The 25,694-nt window shown below is 39.4% G+C and overlaps 1 protein-coding gene across 6 annotated transcripts in view; it reads right to left on the bottom strand.

Moving 5' to 3' along the window:
• The window catches only part of C8H8orf48 (chromosome 8 C8orf48 homolog), a 269,196-nt gene that overhangs the window by 181,867 nt on the left and 61,635 nt on the right, over nucleotides 1-25,694 (bottom strand). For 3 of the 6 annotated variants that reach the window (XM_081520955.1, XM_081520956.1, XM_081520951.1), the window contains one exon: nucleotides 12,034-12,083. Coding sequence is in view for 3 of the 6 variants with exons in the window: in XM_081520951.1 (XP_081377077.1) it covers nucleotides 12,034-12,083 (50 nt within the window). In the remaining 3 variants the exon portion in view is untranslated. Of the gene's footprint in view, nucleotides 1-12,033; nucleotides 12,084-20,545; nucleotides 20,660-22,258; nucleotides 22,387-25,694 lie in introns of those variants that run through there. The other 3 variants (XM_081520959.1, XM_081520954.1, XM_081520958.1) reach the window with 3 other exon arrangements.

Raw genomic sequence — 25,694 nt, 5'->3', positions numbered from 1 at the left:
TGCTGAAACTCCAGTACTATACTCCAATACTATAGTCACCTGATGCAAAGAACTGACTCATTTGAAAAGACCCTGATGCTGGGCAAGATTGAAGGCAGGAGCAGAGGGGGATGACAGAGGATGAGATGGTTGGATGGCATCACCGACTCAATGGACATGAGTTTGAGTAAGCTTCGGGAGTTGTTGATGGACAGGGAAGTCTGGTGTGCTGCAGTCCATGGGGTTGCAAAGAGTCGGACTGTACTGAACTGGACTAGACTACAGTCCACCAGGCTCCTCTGTCCATAGGATTTCCCAGGTGATAACACTGGAGTAAGTTGCCATTTCCTTCTCGAGGGGAATTCCCGACCCAGGGTTCAAACCCGCATCTTCTACATTGCAGGTGGATTATTTACTGCTGAGCCAATAATACAAACATATTGCAAAATGGTAGTAAAGAGAGTATTATAAAGTGTGTTGGCTTTTTAAAAAGTGCTTTCCAAGGATAGCAATCAGCTATAACAAGGAGAATATTTAAATTCATATTTAGAGTTTGACTGCCACCTACAGGGTTATTTTTAGCCTTGTTTTCTTACATTTCCAAATGATCAATGTGACTAAAACTTTAAAAATTTGCTAAAATTTTGAGGAAAAAATAAACTTGTGAATAAAGTTGTTCATTCCACTGACAAACTGCTTCAAAGAAAAGTTAAATGTCCCTCTTGAAGCTCTATATATGACTTATTGTGCATGAATTTCATTTCTTGTTGCGATTTAGACTGATCATTCTCTTTTTCATGATAAAATACTTAAAAGTGTATTTTCGGGCCATGATATGAAACCACATATAAAGTGATCCTAATTTAGTCCAATATATTCTTCCAAACAGTGGAAATCTTAATTTTAAGGACATTGCTAAATGTTTTAACCAAGCAGATTGAGAGGCAGTGAATGAAACAAATATAGCCCGCCAGGCTCCTCTGTCCGTGGAAATTCTCCAGGCAAGAATACTAAAGTGGGTTGCCATGCCCTCCACCAAGGGATCTTCCCAACCCAGGAATCAAACTCAGGTTTCCCCCATTGCAAGCAGATTCTTTACCATCTGAGCCACCAGGGAAGCTCCAAAACTGTTCAAGATAAATAATTTGAAGGGGAATGAGAAGAAAATATTTACTTGGAAATGTAGCAATGTTACTATGACCTGAAGCCTAATATAAACTTCTAATAAATCAACTCTATTAAGGGTACTATAATACATTTGTCAAGGTACAAACTGAGGTTCTGTGCAAACCACCAAAACATCAAACATCCTTCCATCCTGGCTAACATGAATCACTGCCATGTCTTTACCAGCTATAACTCTACAGTCTGGCTTATTGGAGTCATCCTTTCTTCCAGATAAGGTCTATTAAGACACCCATTCCCTGACAGCATCCAATTCAGAGCTAAGCTTCCCTTTTTTAAACTGTTGCCCAAATCACCTAACACAAACCCAAATTCTAGCACATATTTTTCTAACATCCTCTATTGGAACAACCCCCACTATTCCCCATGGTATGTGTTTCCCTTTCTGCCACTGCATAATAAAGCCAAAGCTGATTCCTGATCATGGAGGCATTTTTTCAATAAATCACAAAACCTGATTTTTAAAAATTGAAATGCTTTGTTTTAAATTCAGATTTCCCTTTTTCTTCAGTATTTTTACTCATGCCCATTTTTAATGATTACACTATAACTGTCCATTGGATTGGGCTTCCCAGGAGGTGCTAGGGGTAAGGAACCCAAGGGCCAATGCAGGAGACATGAGAGACACAGGTTTGATCCCTGGGTTGGGAAGATCCCCTGGAGGGGGGCATGGCAACCTAGATTAATTTTTCACTTAGTAAATGTTTTGCAAAAATAACCAAAATGATACAGATTCCTGTGCAATGTGATTTTTCAGGTCCTCGCACCAAGGGTTAGGGTTTATTAAATGTCCACTGGCCTTGTGACTTGCTTCAATCACTAGAATATTTCGAAAGTGCTGCTGCCAGTCATGAACTTAGCCCCCAAGGGACATGCACTTTTGTCTTCTTGCTCTTGAACCCTCCACTGTCATGTGACCAGTGCTGGCCCAGTGATAAATCAAAACCAGGAGGAAGAGAAACAAGCTAGGTAGCCAGCACCCAGTCAGACTGGCAGCTGACTGCACACATGTGAACAAGCTCAACAGAGGTCAGAAGTACCCAGACTCAGTGACCTCAACCCCAAATTCCAGCTCTCAGACCTATGAAATAAAGGGTTGTTTTTAACCCGCTAAATTTTTTGGTGATATATTACCTAACAGAGGTGATTTTACATAGTTGGCAGCAGTTTCTATTTGCCAAATTTATCATTTCACTTTTATGAAATTCACAACTTATCTGCTGACTTAGTAGTGTATTGCTCATTAGTTCAAACAGAGGCAACAACAAATAGTGAAGAAATAGCGCAATGCATGTTGCATATTTATTAGTCTGTGTGGTATTGAATAGTCAAAGTGGAAAGTTAAAATTAGGATTAACTATGGAAATTATTTGGTTAGTATAGAAAATAGATATTTCACATAAGTAGCCACTCGCAGTGGTAAAGAATCCATCTGCAAATGCAGGAGAAATGGGTTTGATCTCTTGTCCAGGAAGATCCCCTGGAGGACGGCATGGCAACCCACTCCAGTATTCTTGCCTGGAGAATCCCATAGACAGAGGAGCCTGGTGGGCTACAATCCATGGGATCACAAAGAGACATGATATAGCAAATGAATAACAAGAGCAAGCCACTTGCAGTAGTTTACTCATTTGATTGCTTAAAATAACCTATTAAAGATGTTTCCTTTAGATGAATATATTGTGGTTTTCTTTAATATCTTTTTTTGTTATTTGATTTTGACTTGCAAATGAAAATGGATGGGTTATAAATAGTAATGAGCAAAATGGTGCATTAGTAACATAGCGGCACTACTTTTAACCTCAAAGTCTTAGTTAACCTGGAATTATCAAGTTTCATTTCAAAAAATGTCTGTACCTATGAAACACAACATTATGATGCTGAGAACAACTCCTACTGGTTTTTGAAACCCGCTGTGAAACCCAGAAACAGTGCAAAGCATGATGCAGAAACAGTAATTATTCCCTGCTCTAATGCTGAGTGGGTGGCAATGATGCAAAATGGGATATTACAAAGCCTAGTGAATCTAAATGCTTAAATTTATCTAAAAAATATAATTACTGAGTTCAAAGCCAATGATTCACTGAAATCTGGTCTTTCTGTATCAGATGAACAAAAATGATGTAGTTGTTTTAGGAACACAAGTTTGTCTATTTGAGGGAATCAAATATTCCACTCTACCTCGACTTCCTCTCTCTTCTTCAAACATAATACACCTCATCTGCTATCCTCATTCTCAAATGATGGCCTTACTACATATTGAGGCTATAAGACACCTTCCATTTCCAGGAGGTCTCACTATGATATCTTATCTCCACCGAGCCTGTGCCCAGCGCTTTGCCTTCTTTTCTGTTACTATGAATGAATTCCTATTCAAAGCCAACTCCTCTAATTTCTCCTATATTTCTATGTTCCTTCTGCAAACTTCCTCAACCTCTTCCTCCTTATCCAGAGCTAATTCTTCTAAGTCTTTTATAAAGATAGACAATCAGCTCCCACCTTCTCTGTAACAATTATCCTTTCTCTGCTAGATCGTGCCTGTAATCTTGCTTTATTCTCTCCCATTTTTGCCTTAATAGTATCTCCCTTGACTCCATGGACTGCTCCTGCTATACCCCTGTCATTTTTTTCTTGTTTTATGGAAAAAAATCTCTTCAAAATTATGACCTGGAACTAATTTTTCTCCTTTCATATTTACAGAATTCACTCCAATAAAACTTCTGTTGATCCCATCCCATTGAAACAACATTGAACAAGATCTCCAATGACCATTATGTAACCAAACCAACTGTATTAATCTCAGTCTTCATTTTATTTGGCTACATCAAGATCTAACCCAGTTGAATAAATCCAGTTTAAACAAAAAAACATTTTTTCCCACTTGGCTTACATGGCATTGCTCCTGTTTCTTTCCGTATCTCAGAAGTCGCTTTCTCTGTCTCCTTTGCTGTTTCCACATCAACTCATAAACCACTGAATATTTAAATGTCCCAGGTCTTAGTTCTAGGATAATTTTTAATGTAAATCACTTCCTATGTGATCCTACTTAGTTTCATGGCTTTAAATGCTAGCAGTATTCCAACATCTCCCATATTTTTTTTTCAATCCAGATTTCTCACCTTTGAATGATAATCGAATATTTGATTAATATATTGTACAATACACATGCACATACTACTTAGTTTTTAAAAGCATGAAATATTTTGTGACTTAAAATATTATCAGTGAGCTTTGATTTGTGACATGATGTGGCAAGTGGTCAACAAGTCCTTTCCCCAAGAAAGCAAATATAAAGTTGACTGAAAGTGTCCAAAACAAACATTTCAGCATTCAAGAAACAAACTTCCCCCCAGCAGAAGCACTTATTCTTAAAGACTATTGAGCTTCCCATAAGAATGGCCAGCCTGTGGAGTTCTTACCTATGGTTCCCAAGCCCCTCACCCAACAAATTGTCAGGGCAGAGGATTTAATCAGAACAAGGCAGGCTATGGAAACCAACAGCTTTGCTACCTTTGCAGAGAGACCTTACTTAACTTAGAATGTTATCTGTTAAAGTGGCAATCTCAGAAACAAGAGGACAGGAAGGCCCAGTGGCTGGGCTAGCCTAAGGTAGCATCAAGTTCGGAACAAGCAGCTAACCAACAGACAAGCCTGTTACAGAGATTTCCTTGAGGTGAGACAGCCATGTGGGGTTTTCTCTGAAAACAGCTGGTGAAGCACAGAGAATTTTAGTCATTCTTCAGTTCTTTCTTCATCCCTATCTCCCCTTTGAAGCAGAAGTTTTGACTTCTGACCAGTTAAATCATAGAAAGTGAACGTGTTAATCGTCCAGTCATGTCAGACTCTTTGCAGCTCCATGGACCGCTCCTCTGTCCATGGAATTCTCTAGGCAAGAATACTGGAGAGGGTTGCCATTCCTTTCTCCAGGGGATCAAACCTGGGTCTTCTGTATTGCAGGCAGATTCTTTACCATCTGAGACACCAGGGAAGCCCTCAGTTAAATCACAAATGCTAACTCAGAAGATGGGAGTGATACATTTTAATACAGGAAAAATAATGTAAAGATGGATGTGTACTGTCAATGTCTGAGAACATCGAGTGGAAACCCTGGAAGTTCTGTAATCAGTATATCCATATGGAAAGCTAGAAAACGCGTACAAACAATCATGTAAAAAGTAATTCCAGATGAACTGTAGCTCTCAGTGAAAGTGAAAGTCCGACGCTTTGTGACCCCATAGACTGTAGCCTGCCAGGCTTCTCTGTCCATGGAATTATGCAAGCAAGAATACTGGAGTGGGTAGCTGTTCCCTTCTCCAGGAGATCTTCCCAAACCAGGGATCGAACCCAGGTATCCTGCATTGCAGGCGGATTCTTCACCATCTGAGCCACCAGGGAAGCCCATAGCTCTCAGTAAGAAAAGCAAAACATTAAATTTCCAGAAGATAATATAGGAAAGTATCTTTATATCTATAGGGGAAGATTTTTTAAAAACCATATACAAAAAGTGAAGTGAAGTGAAGTCGCTCAGTCGTGTCCGACTCTGCGACCCCATGGACTGTAGCCTACCAGGCTTCTCAGTCCATGGGATTTTCCAGGCAAGAGTACTGGAGTGGGTTGCCATTTCCTTCTCCAGGGGATCTTCCTGACCTGAAGCATCAACCTTAAAGGAAAACATCAAGAACACAAATCAGTTTAAAATTCAAAACATCTGCTCATCAAAATATATCATGCAAAGTACCATATGTAACACTTCTAAGTCAAGAAAAACCTCATATCCAGAATGTTATAACTCATGAATCAATAAGAAAATGTACAGCCAACACAGTGGAAAAATGGGGCAAGAATTACAAAGAAAAGACTAACAATTGAAAATGTGCTCAAACTTCATTAGTCATCAGTAAAATTTCAATTAGTGAGATATTACTACTTATGCAGCAGAGGGGCTAAAACCAGAGAGAATGGCACCACTTGCTACTAACATGGGGCAAAAGGAACTCAGACTATTCGTAGGAGAGTATATGGTGCAACTATTTGGGAACAGTTTTTATTCACTACTGATCTGAAAAAACATGTAACAAAAAGACCCCACAATCTACTCTTAGGTATGTCACCAACAGAAATATACACATCTACATTTACATCTTTATCTCTGTATCTATCTATCCATTTATTGATCATCTATTATAGACAGATAGAATATATATTGTTGTTAAGTCACTCAGTCATGTATGACTCTTTGCATATAGATTAATGTATATAAATAATGATTCTAGTTAATTATATTTCCAAAATAGGGAAAAAACTAAACTACTGTATTAGAAGCTAAGAGTGGCCACATTTAGGTTTAATATTTGGGAGGGACAATCAGAGCTACTTCTAGAGTGCTGTCAGCACATTTGATTTTGACATGGGCAGTGGTTATATGAATGATCACTTTACAAGAATTTATTGAGCTGTACATTTATGTTTCATGTATATATTGATATTCTTCACAATTTGTTTAAAATTTCAGAACTCTTTTTTTTTTTAAATAAATATGGATCTTCCTATTCCAAAATAAAGAGGAACTTTTGTAACCTGAACAAGCAGATTTCAAGCTCACAAAATATAGACATTCCTTCAGTGTCTGATGTGGAATATAGGATCCCACGCCACCTCACAAAACAGAGCCCTATCAACTGAATTTCATTGATCCAAAACTAAGAACAAGTGGGACTTATTGACAAAACAGAGAAAAAGAATACCATGCTGATTGAAGGTTGTCTAAGCCCTTACCCTTCTATCTTTTCCATAGAAATTTGTTGAATTCTATGAAGCCTGTTAAATAAAAAAATGAAGGACATTAAAAGAGTTCAAACTCACTGTGGCATTGTTTTGGGAAATTTTTATTTGGAAAATTATTTTTCACTTGTTTGATAGAAGTCCTGCTCTTAAAAAAAAAATTAGCTCTTAGACAAAGTAAAATTTCCTTGAGAAAATAGAAATTAATATTTTATTTTTCTTTGAGAAAAATACAAATTAACATTAGGGGCTAAATTGTTTTCATGTCAGAGCATGATGCTGATAAGCAGCATACAAGACATGAGAGACTGTATTTTTTTTCAAACTTTAAACTTTATATTTTGTATTGGAGTATAGTCAGTCAACACTGTTGTGGTAGTTTCAGGTGAGTAGAGAACAGACTTAGCCATATATACACATGTATCCATTCTCCCCCAAACCTGCCTCCCATCCAGACAGCCACATAACATTGATCACAGTTCTGTGTACTATACAGTAGGTTCTTGTTGGTTATCCATTTTAAATATATCAGTGTGGACATGATCTTCCCAAACTCCCTAACTATCCCTTCCCTCAGCAACCATAAATTCATTTTCTAAGTCTATGAGTGTCTGTTTTGTCAGGAAGTTCATTTGTATCATTTCTTTTTCTATTCTACATATAAAGGATGTCATACAGTATTTCTCCTTCTCTGTCTGACTTTCAGCTGAGAGATTGTATTTAGCAGATGAAGCTGAGTCCTCCAAAGTATCATGCCTCTCAAGCTACTTGTGAGGTGAATTGAGAGCTGCGAGGCTTCCAGAAAAGCAATTAGATGCATTGGGACCTATACACATCACTGAAGTAAAACCAAAGATGGAATTCTGTTCTGAGCAAAGAAAATCAATCTCTTTATTTTTCATATCCCATGAGTAATGGTAAGATGTAGAGTGAAAGAAATGATGAAAATCTTTCTAGGTTATTAAACTGCTTATATTGCCCTTGAAACCTGGCACCCAAAGTCGAGTACTGCTGTTGGACCAAAAGGAAAAGTCTGGGCTTTGAATTCCGGACTTAATAGAGCATTAAAAATTAACCAGGTACGTGGAGAGGCCGCCCGTCTGTGTGTGTGTGCCAAAGTTCTTATTAGAAGAAATTAAGACCCAGTCTGTAGGAAGCATTCAAGCCAAAATGAAACCAAATGGACTACCTGGACTGGCCCAGCATTGCAAAGAAGCAGAATTCATTGTACTTTCCAGTGCAGGCCCCAACTAAAGCAGTAAATCAAAGAAGAGATTCCATGACCTTTCTTTTTTGTCCATAAAATGCAGTTTGCTCGGGTACAAGAACTGCATAAAACATGAAGAGAAATCTATTTCAATTAAAGAAAACCCTGAGGCAGAGGAAAGGAATCTTTGTTCTAGCTGGTAGTCCCTGCTCTGAGTTATTATCATGTCAGCCACTCAGTATGCGAACCTCGTCTCTAATTTAGAAGTAGACTTCTCTACCAGCTCTGGAGTTCCATGTACTATAACTCTGGAAAGAAAGGGTGTGTGGTTGGGAATAGAAATCCCTCTTGAGACTCCTTCAAAATAATCAGGAAAAGGAATCCCCTCAGTATCTCAGCCCATCACTGTCTGGCACCTTCCTGTCTGAAAGCAAAATATAGTTTCATTTTTGCTGTAGGGATGCGAAGAACAGGAAACTCTGCAAAATGTCAAGTACTACTCTGGATATTGTGAATTGCATTAGATTTTTGTCCCCTGAATTACTCTCAGATAATTGCCTTAAATCTCTGCTACTGAAATACAAGCCTAGCCTGTGTGTCTGTGTTAGTCGCTCAGTCATGTCCGATTCTTTGAGACCCCATGAACCCCTGCCAGGCTGCTCTGTCCATGGAATTCTCTAGGCAAGAATACTGGAGTGGGTAGCTATTACCTTCTTCAGGGAATCTTCCCAACCCAGGGATCGAATCCAGGTCTCCTGCCTTGCGGGCAGATTCTTTACCTTCTGAACCACAAGGGAAGCCCAGCCTCTATTTATGACTCCCTAAACATTGACTGTCATGCTTATAATAACAGGAGCTTTATTTAATACACTGAAATATACACCTCTCAAATTTTATGCCATTGCTCTTCAAGATTTTTAAATATATCTTTTTAAACTCCAGAAATTAGATGTATCATTACCAGTTAACACAGTTGATACTTTTTAAACTTACACACAGGTATTTCGTTTTCTGAGCTGACTTGCTTCTTGCTTCTCAGATTTTCCTAAGGGTTCATTTTTCTTCTTCCTATATCACATTCATTAAAAATTTCTATACAGTCCATGGAATTCCCCAAGCCAGAATACTGGAGTGGGTAGCCTTTCCCTTCTCCAGGGGATCTTTCAACCCAAGGATCGAACCCAGGTCTCCCACTTTGCAGGCGGATTCTTTACCAGCTCAGCCACAAGGGAAGCCCAAAATTTCTTTAGTCTGCTAGAAATAAACTCTCTTAGTTTTTATTTTGCCTAAAACTATATTATGTTTATTTCACCCTTATCCTGGAAACATTCTCCCAAGTCTATAATTCTAGGTTGATAGTTATTTTCTCTCACTATTTTAAATCTATTATTCCAGGGTCTTCTGGCTTCCTTCATTGCAAACGAGAAGAAAGACATCATTTAACTACTATTCGTTTATGTGTAATCCATTTTTCATTCTGACAGATTTTAAGGTCTTATATTTTTGTTGGGTTCTTTTTCTTCAGTATCTGTTACACATAAATTGAATATATCAATTTATTATTACTTGATATGCATTTTGCTTCCTCTATATCAAGATTACTTATCTTTAATCCATCCTGGATATTTATTCTTTTTTTTTTTGCTTTGTACTTTTATATATTACATATTTTTCATTGTGTTTATCCTCTCATTTACTCATAGAATTCAGATTATATCCATATTAAACTGTCCCACTGTGTCTTCCAGTTCTCTCTACACCAATAGACAACAAGAAATTAGCAACAAACTCAAATTGGAAAAAAACTCAAAGAGTTCGTACATAAAATACCTAAAATATGACATAAATGATTATATCTGCAAAACAGAAAGAGACTCATACATAGAGGATATACTTGTGGTTAATAAGGGGGGTGGTATGGGGAAGGGAAGGATTGGGAGTCTGGGATTAGCAGATGCAAACTAGTACATATAGGATTTATAAACAAGGTCCTACTGTACAGCACAGGAAACTATATCCAATATCCTGTGATAAATCAGAATGGAAAGAAATATAAAAAAAGAATATATACATAAATTTTACATATATATAATATATACAGCTGAGCCACTTTGCTGTACAGCAGAAATTAACACAACATTGTAAATCAACTATACTTCAATAAAATGAATAAATAAATAAAAGTCGAAGAGATGAAGGGGAACCATGACACACGCAGCACCCAAATCCAGCAGTGACTCTGTTAACACCCCAGGTCCTAAGAAACAAGGGTGTGGAGTGGCTGCCGGAACTCAGAAAGACAGCCCTGTGAGCGGCAGGCCACCTTGAGATAAACGATGATGCTCTGTGGAAGGACAAAGCCGGACTAAGGCAACTCGCATGGGGATCAAGGATTGACCATCCCCACTCCATCCATCTTCCTCCCTCCAGTCCTCTGCCAGGGCTCCTCACTGACTGGCTCCAACCAAAAGCAGAGGGGATGGCATGTAGTCCATACCAGTCAGCCTGTTGGACAGTCACAACGTTGGACTACCCTGACAAAGACTCACAGGCAGTCAGAGTCATTGCTTATTAACGCAAACTGCAAGAACACTGCAGCTCTCTCGATTTCATCCAGGGTCTGAGGCTTAGCTTTTTCAACAGCTCTGACTTCTCTGTGGAGGTGACCTTCCAAGCATGATCAGGTGGACCATCTCATTCAGCATCACCTGAGATCTTTATAAAAATGCACATTTAGGACCCTAAAATCATATAAGGATCAATTATGCTTAGGAATGGGTCCAGAAATCATATTTAATCTATGATCACAAAAATCACTCAGTTATAAAATAAGAATTTTGTGCAAGCCCTTTCATTATCTTTCCTACTAGGTCCCTTAGAAAGGAGTTGAAATATTACTAGGCAGAAATAATCATGACTTTCCATATGAAGTAGAAAGTTTACAGATTTCTGTGACTTTTTTGTTTAAAATTATTAAATGTAAGAGAAATCTGGGGCTTCTCTGATGGCTCAGACAGTAAAGAATTTGCCTGCAATGCAGGAGACCTGGGTTCATTCCCTGGGTTGGGAAGATCCCCTGGAGAATGCAACCCACTCCAGTATTCTTGCCTGAAGAATTCCATCAACAGAGGAGCCTGGCAGGCTACAGTCCATGGAGTCACAAAGAGTCGGATACGACTGAGTGACTGACACTTTCACTTCACTTCAAGAGAAGTTCCCATAGAATCCTTTTATTTTTTTCTATAAATCATATGGATATCATTTAACCGTAAAATGAAAAAGATACAAAATTATCACTTATTTTAAATGTTACCTATAAGCACTTTTTGAAAATAGGAAGATCAATATAATGTAGACCTGTGGAGAAGATTTCATGAAGCAAGTAGGATTTAAAGAAAGAATATCAGGGACTTCCCTGGCAGTCCAGTGATTAGGACTCCACACTTCCAACGCAAGGGGCACGGTTTCAATCCCTGGTCAGAGGACTAAGATCCCACATGGCTTGCAGCATGGCCAAAAGTTAAAAAACAACAAAAATAATATATATACATATGTATATATATATATGTGTGTGTGTGTGTGTGTGTGTGTGTGTGTGTGTGTGTGTGTGTGTGTGTATGCATATATAGGCTTCCCTGGTTGTTCAGCTGGTAAAGAATCAGCCTGCAACGTGGGAGACCTGGATTTGATCTCTGGGTTGGGAAGATCCCCTGGAGAAGGGAATGGCTACCCATTCCAGTATTCTGGCCTGGAGAATCCCATGGACTGTATAGTCCTCAGGGTTGCAAAGAGTCGGACTTTGACTTTCACTTTTCATAGACAGATTGGGAAGAAATATTTGTAATATACATAATAAAATTTTTTAAGGAGAGGGATCAGACCTGTGAAGTAGAAGCAAGGATACCAGCATCTGAAGAACCATGAAGGACTCCTGTGAAGAAATAAAGAATCCCTGTTAGTTTAAACAGAAGGTGAGTCAGATCAATCAAGGCTAGACTTGGGGGGCCTTCTGTACGAGCCAGATCACTTTGAAATTTCAGTGCATGGCAGATCCTGTGGATTTGCTGAACCATGCCCGACACTGGTGCCCTATTCCTTGTTTACTGCCACTCTAGGCTTTGCAAAAACACCTACTTCCCAGCATCACAGTCACATGCGGTCAGGAGAAACAGCTCTCCACAACAAGAAATCACTGGCAGGTTTCAAGTGCATATTTTACTTTCCCATGAAAAGGACAATTGGATTTGGCACAGTCCCATTCCCTCTTTTTCTTGCCCTGAATGTGGACATAAGTCTGTGTCTATCATAACCCAGCCTGTGACCCTAAATTTAAAACATTAATAGGAGAATAGAGCCAACACGCTAATTGGGGCAGGTGGACACTAGCAATCAGCTGAACCAGTGCCCTCAGCTGACCTCTGAGCTTGGTGTTTCTTGAGAAAAATATACCCTTATGTTTAAGTCACCTTTGGATGACTTTTCTGCTATTTGTAGCCAGCTGCATTCCTAACTTTGACTTTCTGGATGTAGACAGTATGACTTAATTTTGCAACACTGTCCTGTACTTAGTCGCACAGTCAAGTCTGACTCTGCGACCCCATGGACAGAGGAGTCTGGCAGCCTACAGCAATAATACTGGAGTGGGTTGCCATGCCCTCCTCCAGGGGATCCTTCCAACCCAGGGATCAAACCCAGGTCTCCTGCAGTCCAGGCAGATTCTTTACCAGCTGAGCCACCAGGGAAGCCCAAGAATACTGGAGTGGGTAGCCTGTCCCTTCTCCAGGGCATCTTCCTGACCCAGGAATCTAACTGGGGTCTCCTACATTGCAGGAGGATTCTTTACCAGCTGAGCTAGCAATACTAGTGGGAAGTAAATGTCACTTTCTCTTTGTTTTTCCAAATGGAATATAACCTGCTTCAGTTTTCCAGTTGCCTGACTAGTGGAAAATCCTATATCAGTCATGCTTGCAGAATTCCAGCTTCCACATTTAGGTGCTTTAAATGGTCACAGGAACTTCCCTGGTGGTCCAGTCGTTAAGACTCCACCTCCCAATGCAGGAGGTGTGGTTTCGATCCCTGGGCCAGGAGCTAAGATACCACATGCCTCACGGCCAAGAAAACCAAACATAAAATGGAAGCAATATTGTAACAAATTCAATAAAAGACTTTAAAAATGGTCCTCATAAAAAAATTCTAAAAGAAAAAAATTGTCATAAACATTCAGTTCAATTCCGTTTAGTCGCTCAGTCGTATCCCACTCTGTGACCCCATGAACTGTAGCACACCAGGCCTCCCTGTCCATCACCAACTCCCAGAGCTTGCTCAAACTCATGTCCATTGAGTCAGTGATGCCATCCAACTATCTCATCCTCTGTTGTGCCCTTCTCCTCCTGCCCTCAATCTTTCCCAGCATCGGGTTTTTTTCCAGTGAGTCAGTTCTTCCCATCAGGTGCCCAAAGGAATGGAGCTTCAGCTTCAGCATCAGTACTTCCAATGAACATTCAGGGCTGATTTCCTTTAGGATTGATTGGTTTGATCTCCTTGCAGTCAAAGTGACTCTCAAAAGTCTTCTCCAACACCACAGTTCAAAAGCATCAATTCTTTGGTGCTCAGCTTTTTTCATTTTCCAACTCTCACATCTATACATGACTACTGGAAAAGCCATAGCTTTGACTAGATGAATCTTTGTTGGCAAAGTAATGTCTCTGCTTTTTAATATGCTGTCTATGTTTGTCATATATTTTCTTCCAAGGAGCAAGCATCTTTTACTTTCATGGCTTCAGTCACCATCTGCAGTGATTTTGGAGCCCAAGAAAGTAAAGTCTGTCACTGTTCCCATTGTTTCCCCATCTATTTGCCATGAAGTGATGGGACTGGATGCCATGATCTTAGTTTTTTTAATGTTGAGTTTGAAGCCAGCTTTCCATTCCCTTCTTTCCCTTTCTTTAAGAGGTTCTTTAGTTCCTCTTCACTTTCTGCCATAAGGATGGTGTCATCTGCATATCTGAGGTTATTGATACTTCTCCCATCAATCTTGATTCCAGCTTGTGCTTCATCCAACCCAGCATTTTGCATTATGTACATGCATATAAGTTAAGTAAGCAGGGTGACAATATACAGCCTTGATGTATTCCTTTTTCTATTTGGAACCAGTCCATTTTTCCATGTCGCAGTTCTAATTGTTGCTTCTTGACCTGCATACAGATTTCTCAAGAGGCAGGTAAGGTGGTCTGGTATTCCCATCTCGTTAAGAATTTTCCACAGTTTGTTGTGATCCACACAGTCAAAGGCTTTAGTGTAGTCAATGAAGCAGAAATTGATGCTTTTCTGGAATCCCTTGCTTTTTCTATGTTGGTTTTATAGATGTTGACAATTTGATCTCTGGTTCCTCTGCCTTTTCTAAATCCAAATTGAACATATGAAGTTCTCGGTTCATATAAGTTGAAGCCTAGCCATAGAGTCTTTCTTCAGTAGTCATCCATAGTATGCCTCTTATCCATGCTTCATTGGCAACCTTGGCCTTGAAGACTTCTGTCATAGATCCCAAGGCTACAAGTTTCCTCATCAGTCCTTTAACATCTTTCAACACCAGAAGCATTTTCATGAAGACTGCAGGAAATCAGGTGATGTGTGTGTGCTAAGTCGCTTCAGTCATGTCTGATTCTTTGTGACCCTATTGTTCTCAGATATTCACAAGACCCATAGAAATCTCATCTGATGTCTTGGCTGAGGAAACGCTTCCAGATATCTCCAGCTCCAACTACCTCAGATCTCCAACAAAATAATCCTCACCTCCAATCCATTCCCTCTGGGATGACTATCCATAAAATCCCCTCAATATGCAGAAGATTAAAAAACTGGAATATTCCTAGTACTTAATTTGCCTAGAAACTTCTCCTTATGGCTCCACAACATAAAAGTCTCCTAAGGCAGAGGAAAAAGGAAACTTTGGTTATATTCTTGCCATAAGAGAATTGGTAGCAGGGAGAAAAATCACCCAGAGCAAAGAGGAAAAAACATACTTTACTACCTTATGAAGTTATCAAGTTTCACACAGGTGGTATAACATGATAACTCAGATATGCAGATGAAATCACCCTTTTGACAGAAAGCTAAGAAGAACTGAAGAGCCTCTTAATGAAAGTGAAAGAGGGGAGTGAAAAAGCTGGCTTAAAACTCAACATTCAAAAAACGAAGATTATGGCATCCAGTCCCGTCACTTCATGGCAAATAGATGGGGAAACAATGGAAACAGAGACAGACTTTATTTTCTTGGGCTCCAAAATCACTGCAGATGGTGACTGAAGCCATGAAATTTAAAGACGCTTGCCTTGGAAGAAAAGTTATGAGAAACCTAGACAGCATATTAAAAAGCAGAGACATCACTTTGCCAACAAAGAGTTCATCTAGTCAAAGCTATGGTTTTTCCAGTAGTCATGTATAGATGTGAGAGCTGAGGGCTGAAGAATTGATGCTTTTGAACTGTAGTGTTGGAGAAGACTCTTGAGAGTCCCTTGAACTGCAAGGAGATCAAACCAGTCAATCCTAAAGGCAATCAGTCCTAAATATTCATTGGAAGGTTGATATTCAAGATGAAGCTCCAATATTTTGGCCACCTGATGCGAAGAACTGACTCACTGGAAAAGACCCCGATGCTGGGAAAGATTGAAGGCAGGAGAAGGGGACAACAGAGGATGATATGGTTGGATGGCACCAACTTGAGGGACATGAGTTTGAGTAAGCTCTGGGAGTTGGTGATGGACAAGGAGGCCTGGCATGCTGCAGTCCATGGGGTCACAAAGAGTCAGGCTTGACTGAGTGACTGAACTGAACTGAACACAGGCGGTGGTGAGTCATCACAGCTTTTTAAGCAAGTCAAAGCATTTTATGGATGATTAATCTGGATGATTAAACTTTTGGAGATGACGATATGTTCACCATCTTGAATTTGATGATGATTTCATGGGTGTATCTGTACGTAAAAATATATCACATTGTATACCTTAAAAGTGTACAATATATTGTACATTAACTATCTCAAAAATACTGTTTAAGGTGTTTATTTTGTAAGTACACTCTTAACATTACTTCCCAGAGCCACTGTATCATTTTAATTCCTAAATATATTTCTTTTATTTATTTATTTTTTGGGGGCCATGCTACACAGCACAGCACTCTTTCTTCCCCCTTCTGATGGCTGTGTCAGAAGCTTTCTCTATCTCTTTTCTACTTTAATAAAACTTTATTACACAAAAGCTCTGAGTGATTAAGCCTCCTCACTGGCCCCAGATTGAATTCTTCTCCTCTGGAGGCCATGAATCCCAGTGTCATTTGTGGTTCAGCAGCAACCTTTCATCTTGGGGGCTCGACCAGGATTCTTCAGGACAAGGTAAGGATGCTTGGAGCTCTAGTTCTTTGTTCTCCTAGCGAACACGTTTTCTGCTGTACTTTACTAACTCTACGGTGTGCTTGTGTGAATGAATGACATGCCCTGCGCGAAGCAAGTGAGGAGCCCTGCTCTGTGGTCCCACAGTGACCCCATATGGCTTATGGCACAAACCTTGTCAGAGGACCAACCTGCCAGTGGACTTCCCTGGTGGTTCAGACGGTAAAGCATCTGCCTACAATGCAGGAGACCCGGGTTCAATCCTTGGGTCAGGAAGATCTCCTGGAGAAGGAAATGACAACCCACTCTGGTATTCTTGCCTGGAAAATTCCACGGACAGAGGAACCTACAGTCCATGGGGTCACAAAGAGTCTGACATGACTGAGCGACTTCACTTTCTTTCTTTCTTTACACAGCATCTGGAATCTCAATTCCCTGACCAGGGACCGAACCCGTTCCCCCTGCAGTGGAAACACAGAATCCTTAAGACTAGGCCACCGGAAATTCCAGTTCCTAAATATATTTCAAGTTACAGCTCACATATATATTTTTAATGTGTTTGATATGAAGATTTTTCCTTTTACTTTTAGCATTTTGTTTCTTGATTCATAGGCTATAATTGACCCCGTTCTTGCTTTATTTTACCATGACCTCTTTTTTGCCCCTTCATTCCAGGTTAATTCAATTTCTCCATGTATCTATATACGGTAAAAAGGGAGTTTTATAAAACTTACTGAAGTTACAAGTTGTTGTACTTAGGAATTACATATAAATGGAGTGGTTCTATTCTGATCAGTATATTAGATGCTGGAGATGTAAAGATAAGGAAGCCAGTCTCTGCCCTGGCAGACAATACCTAGTCACACTGCAACATCAATAAGTGGTGGGAATTTTTGCATTCAGGTACAAAGTTAGTGCATGCAAAGCCCTGCTGTTTACTGGTGGGGAAGGTAATAATATACACATAATAAAACCTTCCAATAAATCCCATTGGAAGGATTTAATTATTTAGCAAAAATCTTTAAATAAATAAAACTTTAGGTCAAAAGATGACATACATAGTAAAATACCCAGAGTCAAAAATTCAGATTTTTCTCTTCCACCGATTCCTCCAAAGTAAACACTGTTAAGATTAAAAATGTCAACATGTATATATAATACTTTCTATTAAAATTACTCATATATATATATTTAAAGCACAATCTATATTTGAATTAAAGCAATAATAACACATACTGTTCTGCACTTTTAGATTTTCTAATAAATCTTGAAACTACTTTCATTTTAGAGTTATTGTTTAAATACCACATAGTATTTTGTTACATGCGAAAGAAATACGAAGGAAATGAATCATTATTTCCAAGTTCGAACTGTCTTTAGTGTCAACCTCTTCAATTTCCAGCAGATGGCGCCATAACAACACGCCAGGAAATGTGAACTGCCTAACAGGATGCCAAGCTGTCTAAGGGCTATTTGCTTACTAAACGAAAAATCAATTTGATAAATGCCATTCTGTCATGATACAAGGATGATTTTGGCCAAAATGTCATGAAGTATTATGTGTGTCAATGGTTTAAGTCTTCATTTAAAAACTTTGCAAAATAGTTACAGTAGGAAATGGATCAGATGAAGTGTCTAATCACCTACAGTGCAAGTAGTAGTATTTTTTAATGGCTTGTCACTAGCGATATGTCACTTCCACGTCCAATATCCAAACTGGTCCTTACAATGATCCTATGAGATTAAAAGGTCAAATTTTTCCTCATCATACAGGTAGGAAAGCTGAGTTTCTCGTGCCCTGCAAAAGTTTAGTCTAGGCTCTGGACTCAAAGGCTGATCTTTTGACTTCAAAACGCTGAGCTATTCCTAATCCACACATTCAGTTGCTGAATCTATTCTTGTTTTTGTTGTTGGTTTTACTAACTTGTTTGTGTGTGAGAACTATAGATTATAATATTTTAAAGATGAAATAGTGCATTTGTAAGCAATGAGTACCAACAATATGCTCACCCAGTTGAGAGAACAAGAAGGAAAAGAATAAAGGAAGGATAAAGGCGAATTAGAAGGGTTTACAGGGTAAAGGCAGTGAAGATGTAGGAGGCAAGAAACACTGAAGCACTGAGGAATGAGCAAAGGAGATGCAAATACCGCTGGACAGACTCTCACTTGGTGTCAGACTCAGTCCTAAACACCGATTACACACTCTGCTGCTCACGTTTGAACCTGTTATCCACAGCCCATGGAAATATTTCAACTGCTTTGATTCTTGAATATATTCATTTGGTGTGGGCATGTGTGTGTGCGTGTAAAATGTTTGGCAAATAAATATTTTATTATTTCATGTTACAGTCACCTAAAGAGAAGCACATAGGATTGGATTCGTCACCATGCTTTGCCACACATTTTCTGGTGAAGTTGAGCATTTAATCCTCTTAAGTAGGATTTAATCCTGTTAAATCCTACTTCTCATCTATACAACTGAGCATTTGAAAAGAGTTGCTGTGAGTCTTTGATGAAATTGTCACACAGCAGGTGTGCAAATGTTCATTTTGTTTGGCTGATACACAATGCCTGTGTATTTTGGCATTAGAGCGCTAAGCCTGTGTGATCTGACCCATGTTTATTTCTCCAGCTTTATCTTGTTCCAGGTTTCTCTTCAGTCACAGCAAGGACAATGGCCTTCCGGGGTTTTGTTTATTTGTGTGTGTGTGTGTGTGTGTGTGTGTGTTTTACTTCACTTTGCTCTTTTCCTCTTGAAGCCCCTTTTTATCTTTTTCTGTCTGTTTGTCTTATGCATGCACTAGACTGTAAATAGCAAGGCAGAGATCATGCTTGGTTCACCTCCATTGTGAGGAACGCAGCTCAGAGCACAGAGCAGATTGTGGCAGAAATTCAATTAAATTATGTGAAGCTCATTACTTCAGACAAATTAGGATGGCAGCATCTGTAATTGCTAATGAGGAGATCAATTTTTCTTCCAGCCTAGGACCAACCAGAATTGGGTGCCACATCTCTGTGGTAGACCGGGTCTTACTTAGGGTGTTTATACCACAATGCCTTGGAAATTCCAGGACACCAAGAAAGTGATCAATCAATCTCTGTCGATGCAGTGTCAGTAGGGGTGCTGGTGTTGCCCGCAGAGCCTCCAGGACTCTGCCTGGGGCAGGCCTCTTCTCTCTCCAGGAATCCCATGTTTCCAAGGCTCATTGATCATGGGAGGAACAGCTGGCACAGACAGTAGCTGACTTCTGTGTAGGGAAATAAGGTAACTGCTTCAAATAGGACTGTTTTCTGATTCCTTGTGTTACCTTCTTTAAAGCTGAAATCCGATGTACAAGGTGTTACCTATTACTCTCACCGTAAGCCAGGCTAACTGGTGACGTACAATCACACTCATTTTAAGGCACTCAGGGGCAGGCTTTTCTTTAGACTCAGAAAACAAGACAGAATAATTAGCAGACAACAAGCTGAGAACAGGAACTTCCTTAGCTATACTGATTTCCCCTTCCCAACATGATTCACATTCCTGGAAATGATCTTCACAGAGCTTGATGCACCTTATTTAAGAACAATAGACAACAGTCATAATTAGATAATTCCATACTCCCCACAACGAAAGAAAAAGCATCATGGAATAAGTGCTAGAGTGTTCATTTCTGCAAGAGGTGATCAGACTGGGCAACTTGTAACTTATTTCAAACTTAAATACCAATTCTTGGTTGAATATGAGAAAAATCCTGAAGCTTGCTTGTAATAAATGAGAATGTCATTTTGTGATTAGATTCTTATTTCTATTCGATATGAAGCTTATGTCATGGTCTTTGATCTGGGAAAGAAAAAGAATCAGCAATGGTGATGAAGCCTCTATCTTGATTGTCATTTTGTTTTTCATCCCCAAACTCTCCCTAAAGTTTCTACCTGGTTTCCAACAGTAGATAAGACATAGGCCTAAAACTTATTTGCTCTACTTTTCTGTAAGTTAAATCAGAAAAATAACAAGTACCTACCAAGGTAGAAGACAGGTTTTTATTGCCCTGAAAGACGAGGGGATCCTAATTATGACTAGTATTCCAAGACTGTGGATTCCTTTATCTTCATAGAACGTTATTGATTTGGGGTGTCTATAAATTTCAAAGATACACAATGGATAAAATACATATGTATCAGCAGACTTTCATAAAACTTTTCTGAGAAGGCAGTGGTGGCCAGGTATAAAAACTAACACAAGATGGCACTCTTTCTACACGTTAACCTCTTTAAAAACTAGATTATGCTGAGAAGTATTAGCTTTCCAAGAGGACCAGAAGATTGACTGTATGTTCCATATCTCCAATAATTCCATTAGTTTAGTATTTTGGTAAATTAACTGATTCATTCTTAAGTGACCCAGACAATTTATCTAACCGCAAATTTTAACAAATGTATTTCGTGGGAGTGATGCTATCGTTAAGAGGTGTTTCTGAATATGGAGGCTGCTGCCTAAGGAAGTGTCTTGGTCGAAAGAGTAGGGGTTCTGGAACCAGAAGATTTGGGTTTGAATTACAGCTCAACCAAATTATTCTCTGAATAAACTGAAAACCTGCTAAACTTAATGAGTCTGAATTTCCTCCTCTAGAAAATGAGCATCATTGTCTATTCCCCAGGTGGTTGCTTTGATTTTTAAATGAGACCACGTACATAAGCACTGAACATAATACTCTTTCAGAAAGGTGCCCCCTCCTGCACATACACATACACTTAAAAGCCAACCTGGGCTTAACTTGTCTAGATTTCATAATGATTTCCTATTTTATCAATAAAACTAATATTTATTAATTTATTAAGGAAAAATCTGTATCATATTTAAGACATTAGGGAACTTTATTTCATATTTAGTCTAATATTTATGGAGTGCTCACTATATGCCAGCTACCTATCTTATATGCTTAAGACATAGCAGTGAATAAAGAACAACGTCTTCCCTAAGGGAGTCAGACAGCAAATAAGTAAACAGAGAAGATGGGTTATCAAAGGAACCAACGAGACAGCACAGAGCAGCCAAGTAGCCTTCTCGAATAAGTGGTATTTGAGTTAAACCGTAATGGTGAGAAAAAGACAGCCTTGCTCAAATCTGGGAGGAGGAAAGCGTAAGAACAAGCGGCAGCAAAGGTCCTGACACTGTAATTCTCTTGGACTGAAGGCAGGAAAGAAAGATGGTGAGACAAACGTGCGGTGAATCACTGAGACGTGTAGGGAGAAAAGATGGAAACGTAGTAAGAACTAGGTCATGCAGTGTTGGTCCCTGAAAGCGGCTTAGATGTTTTGCTGAGATGAAATATCCCTGGGGTTTTAAGCTACAGAGTGACTTATTATTTTTGCGTGCATTTTTCAGACTCACAAAACTGATGTAAACAATAAATGATGGCGACATAGCTTAGTTATATTGTTTAATAATTCCCAAACGGATGCTTGTTTACAACCAAGAACACTGTACTTTCTGAATATTTGAGAAGAATAAACACTTGATCCTTGGTTGCAACATCATTTAAAAATTGCTTATGAGAGAATGATTTTCTGACCACCATGAAAACACTGAAGTTATTTCTTAATGGCATTAACAACCATGTAGACATATATACTCCCTCCTGCCTCAAAGACTCTAAAAACTGTGTGCTTTCCCTTCCAGAGGGCTTGGCGCAGCCCACTTTGAAACGAGGTATAGCCAAATGACAAGTACTCACCGTAGATTATGAGCAAACGTGATGTTTGTCACTTTCGGGCCAAGGCTGTCAGGAAGCTGGTGAGTTTTCTCCATTCTGCTTTTCCCTTTTCTTCCACTAGAAAACAAAGGCCTACTGGAACCGAGGCACTGGGGGAGCCATAAATGGAACAAATAAGTTCTCTGAATTACTGGGTGGAAGAAAGCAGCCCACTAAACTGAAACACCCTATCTTTTCCTCTCTCCTATCTAGATAGTTTTCTTTCATGAAACTCTATTCATTCCCTACAAGATAAGCAACACTTTGAACAAGACCATCCTACTCTGTCAAATCTCAGATTGCTTGTGTGTTCTGCACTTCACCCCAAAGAACCTCCGGCCTCTCCTGCCTGCCCTGGAGAATTTGGGGTGTTAGGGAATCTAAGAGTTTATTGACGGTTTTCCCTGAGGGATTTGTTTCCCACTCAGTTCTTATATTCATTAAATGACATTCATGCAGCTTAGGGACTACAAACCTTCCCACCTATGTGTTGTTTTCCTGCTAGAGATAAAGACATATTATATTTGTCATGGAGAAAATCATTAAATCTGACTGTAAGCTGTAGAGAATCGTGGAGCTGATAAAAATCCCATCAATTTTTCTGGTATTTATCCAATAAAATTGTTAAGGCAGGAGGTCAGGTAGAGAGAATCGAAGAGTTATCAAAACCGAGGTGGCTATTCTCTTACGTCTTGGAAGAGCTATTCATATCAGGAAAGCCAGTCTTGAGTTAGATATGTAACAAGGACACCAGACAAGTAGCTGAGAATTTAGGGATAAAATGACATCGTTTCCTGAAGAATCCAAGCGTTTGACCACAAACTGAAGTGATTAGAGGAAATTGTCCAGATCTCATAAAGATGCTGGCAGCGTAGACTGGGATACAGCTGCTATTGAAAAGGATGCTCCGCGTTTCCCACATACCCTCACTAGAAGGTGTCTATCCAAACCTACGGGCCTAGACTGAATCTTCTGATGAAGATCTCTACTCATGGTCTCACATGTTCAAGGGAAAAGAGATGAAGAGAAAGAGCAAGGAAGACACGAGAGGGACACTGCGGGGGTGGGAGTACCTCACCAGCCATTAGTAATACTAAATGGTAAGGTCTGAGAGGGTAAGAATCCCTGATGTCAAGTTTAGCACTCCACTTCAATCATGTCTGGCATGTAGTAGATGCTGAATGCACGAGTGCTGGGTGAGTAAATGGATGAATGGATAAACAGAACGAATGAGTGATGACTGAATGAATCTTAGCTTTCTGGTTATCATATCAACTTGGTATATGGAGATGGAACTATTCATATCAACGGATGATCCTCACTCAAGGACCCGGATATGTGCCCTGTCCTCCTACAGGAACCTCCTCCCTGTAAGAATCATTCCAAGAATCACCTTGAGATGTTAGGGAGTGAGCATGAAGCAATGGCAAGCTCATGATTACTAAAGTGAAAGAAAAGAACAAAGGTGTGGGGTAGGGTGTCAAGTCACCTGGAGCAAGGGTTCTAGACAAGCAATAAGGACTAGATACAAGGCAAGAAAAGAAATCCAATATTAGCCTCAAAGTTTTGAAAGAAGGAAGAATGACATTTGGGGGTTAAAAAAAAGGTCAAATGCAAGATTTGATGCTAAAATAAAAGCCTATTTCTCATTCAGCGCCTACCCCACTCCCTTTTGTAGACTACTGATACATCAAGATTGTATCCTTTTTTCCCCATGGGAAATATTCAATATTTCAACACAACTGTATGGTAAATAAATTGGCTTGTGACTTCCCATTTTGAATAGCTATCTTTCCAATAAAAGTATGTGCCTATAACCACTTAGTTTCTGGAATACAGCCAATAACTGGGAAATTGAAAAATGGTCTGGAAATGTTTGCCTTTGCTTAACAAATGCAAAACAACACAAGTCGGAGAATGAAGATTTTTAAAAAGAAAGAAAACAAGTTAATAACTTTTAAATATTATAAAAATATTTAATCCTTTTGTTAACAGTGAATCTAAAGAATGATTAACAGTATCTACAGGCAAGTTTTCTGCTGTATGTTAAGTACAGAAATGTCCTTAAAGTATATATTTTTTATCTCACTGTATTTAACATCTGACTTTCAAATGTCTACCCCAAGCCAAATCTTGCTTTGGCAATGCCAGATCAGCTCTCTAGGTTACCTCTAGATGGCAACGTCTCTTTAAAATCATAATTGAAGACACTGTCGGTTCTATTTACAGTAGACCCTGTCAAGCAAATCCTATTGAATTAAAATGCCAGGTATACATAACCTTGGGGCTTCCCTGGTGCCTCAGATGGTAAAGAATCTGCCTGCAATGTGGGACACACAGGTTCGATCCCTGCATTGGGAAAAGCCCCTGGAGAAGAGAATGGCAACCCACTCCAGTATTCTTGCCTGGAGAATTCCATGGACAGAGAAGCCTGGCAGTCCATGGGATCACAAAGAATTGGACATGACTGAGCGAGGAGCACTTTCACACTTCATATATAACCTCTGTCTATATAACTTATTACTTAGCAGACTGAAAAACAAGCAAAAAATGTAGAGTCACCCTAACCAGTAAGTTCAAAACGGAAGGCTCACTCTGAGCCCACAGTGACAAGCTGTGGATAGTTTATGTGACTTCAACGGATTCTCAAAGTCATTGATTTGACCATTTTTGGACTCACCTAGCTCTAAGTTGTTTTGTGTGTGTGTTCTCTTCAATAACAGCTGTACGTCCATTCTGAAGGTTATTTTTCAGTTTGGCTCTCCAAGGCAGATTTTAGGTTTTCTGATAGTCTAAAGACTGTTTATTTATTTATTTATTTATTTATTTATTTTGCTAGCTTGCTCGATAGTGTCCAACTCTTTGCAACCCCGTGGACTGTAGCCCGCCAGGCTCCTTCGTCCATGGAATTTTACAGGCAAAAATACTGGAGTGGGTTGCCATTTCCTATTCCAGGGGGTTTTCCTGGCCCAGGGATCAAGCTCGTATCTCCTGCATTGGCAGGTGGATTCTTTACCACTGCACCACCTGGGAAGCCAAAAAAAAATTGTATGAATGAGCTCGGTGGTCACAGAGCACCAGACAAATGTGCATTTTAATCCTTTTTTACCTTAAGCTAGTTACTTAACCTTTCTGCCTTTGGTTTCCTTATTAGTAAGATGGGGATGATAACATCTAACTTGAAACAGTTGTGGTGAACATAATGAGTTAACACATGTAAAGCAGTATGCTCATGGGGTCTGATAAGGCAGAAACTGAATGGTAGCTGTCATGATGTTTCTTTCTCTTTTGCACTGTGAGCCCCGCCAAGTTGCCACTCTGGGTCTAATCTACTTGAATAACTTCCTTCATCATTTTACCTGTTGTTTTGTAATCTCCATTCATTCTTCAGGACCCAGGTACCAGTTTTTCTGTTTAA

This window comes from Giraffa tippelskirchi, chromosome 8 (genome assembly GCF_054371585.1).
Source record: "Giraffa tippelskirchi isolate mGirTip1 chromosome 8, T2T-mGirTip1v1.2.pri, whole genome shotgun sequence".
NCBI lineage: Eukaryota > Metazoa > Chordata > Mammalia > Artiodactyla > Giraffidae > Giraffa > Giraffa tippelskirchi.
This window is presented reverse-complemented; position numbering and strand designations above follow the sequence as displayed.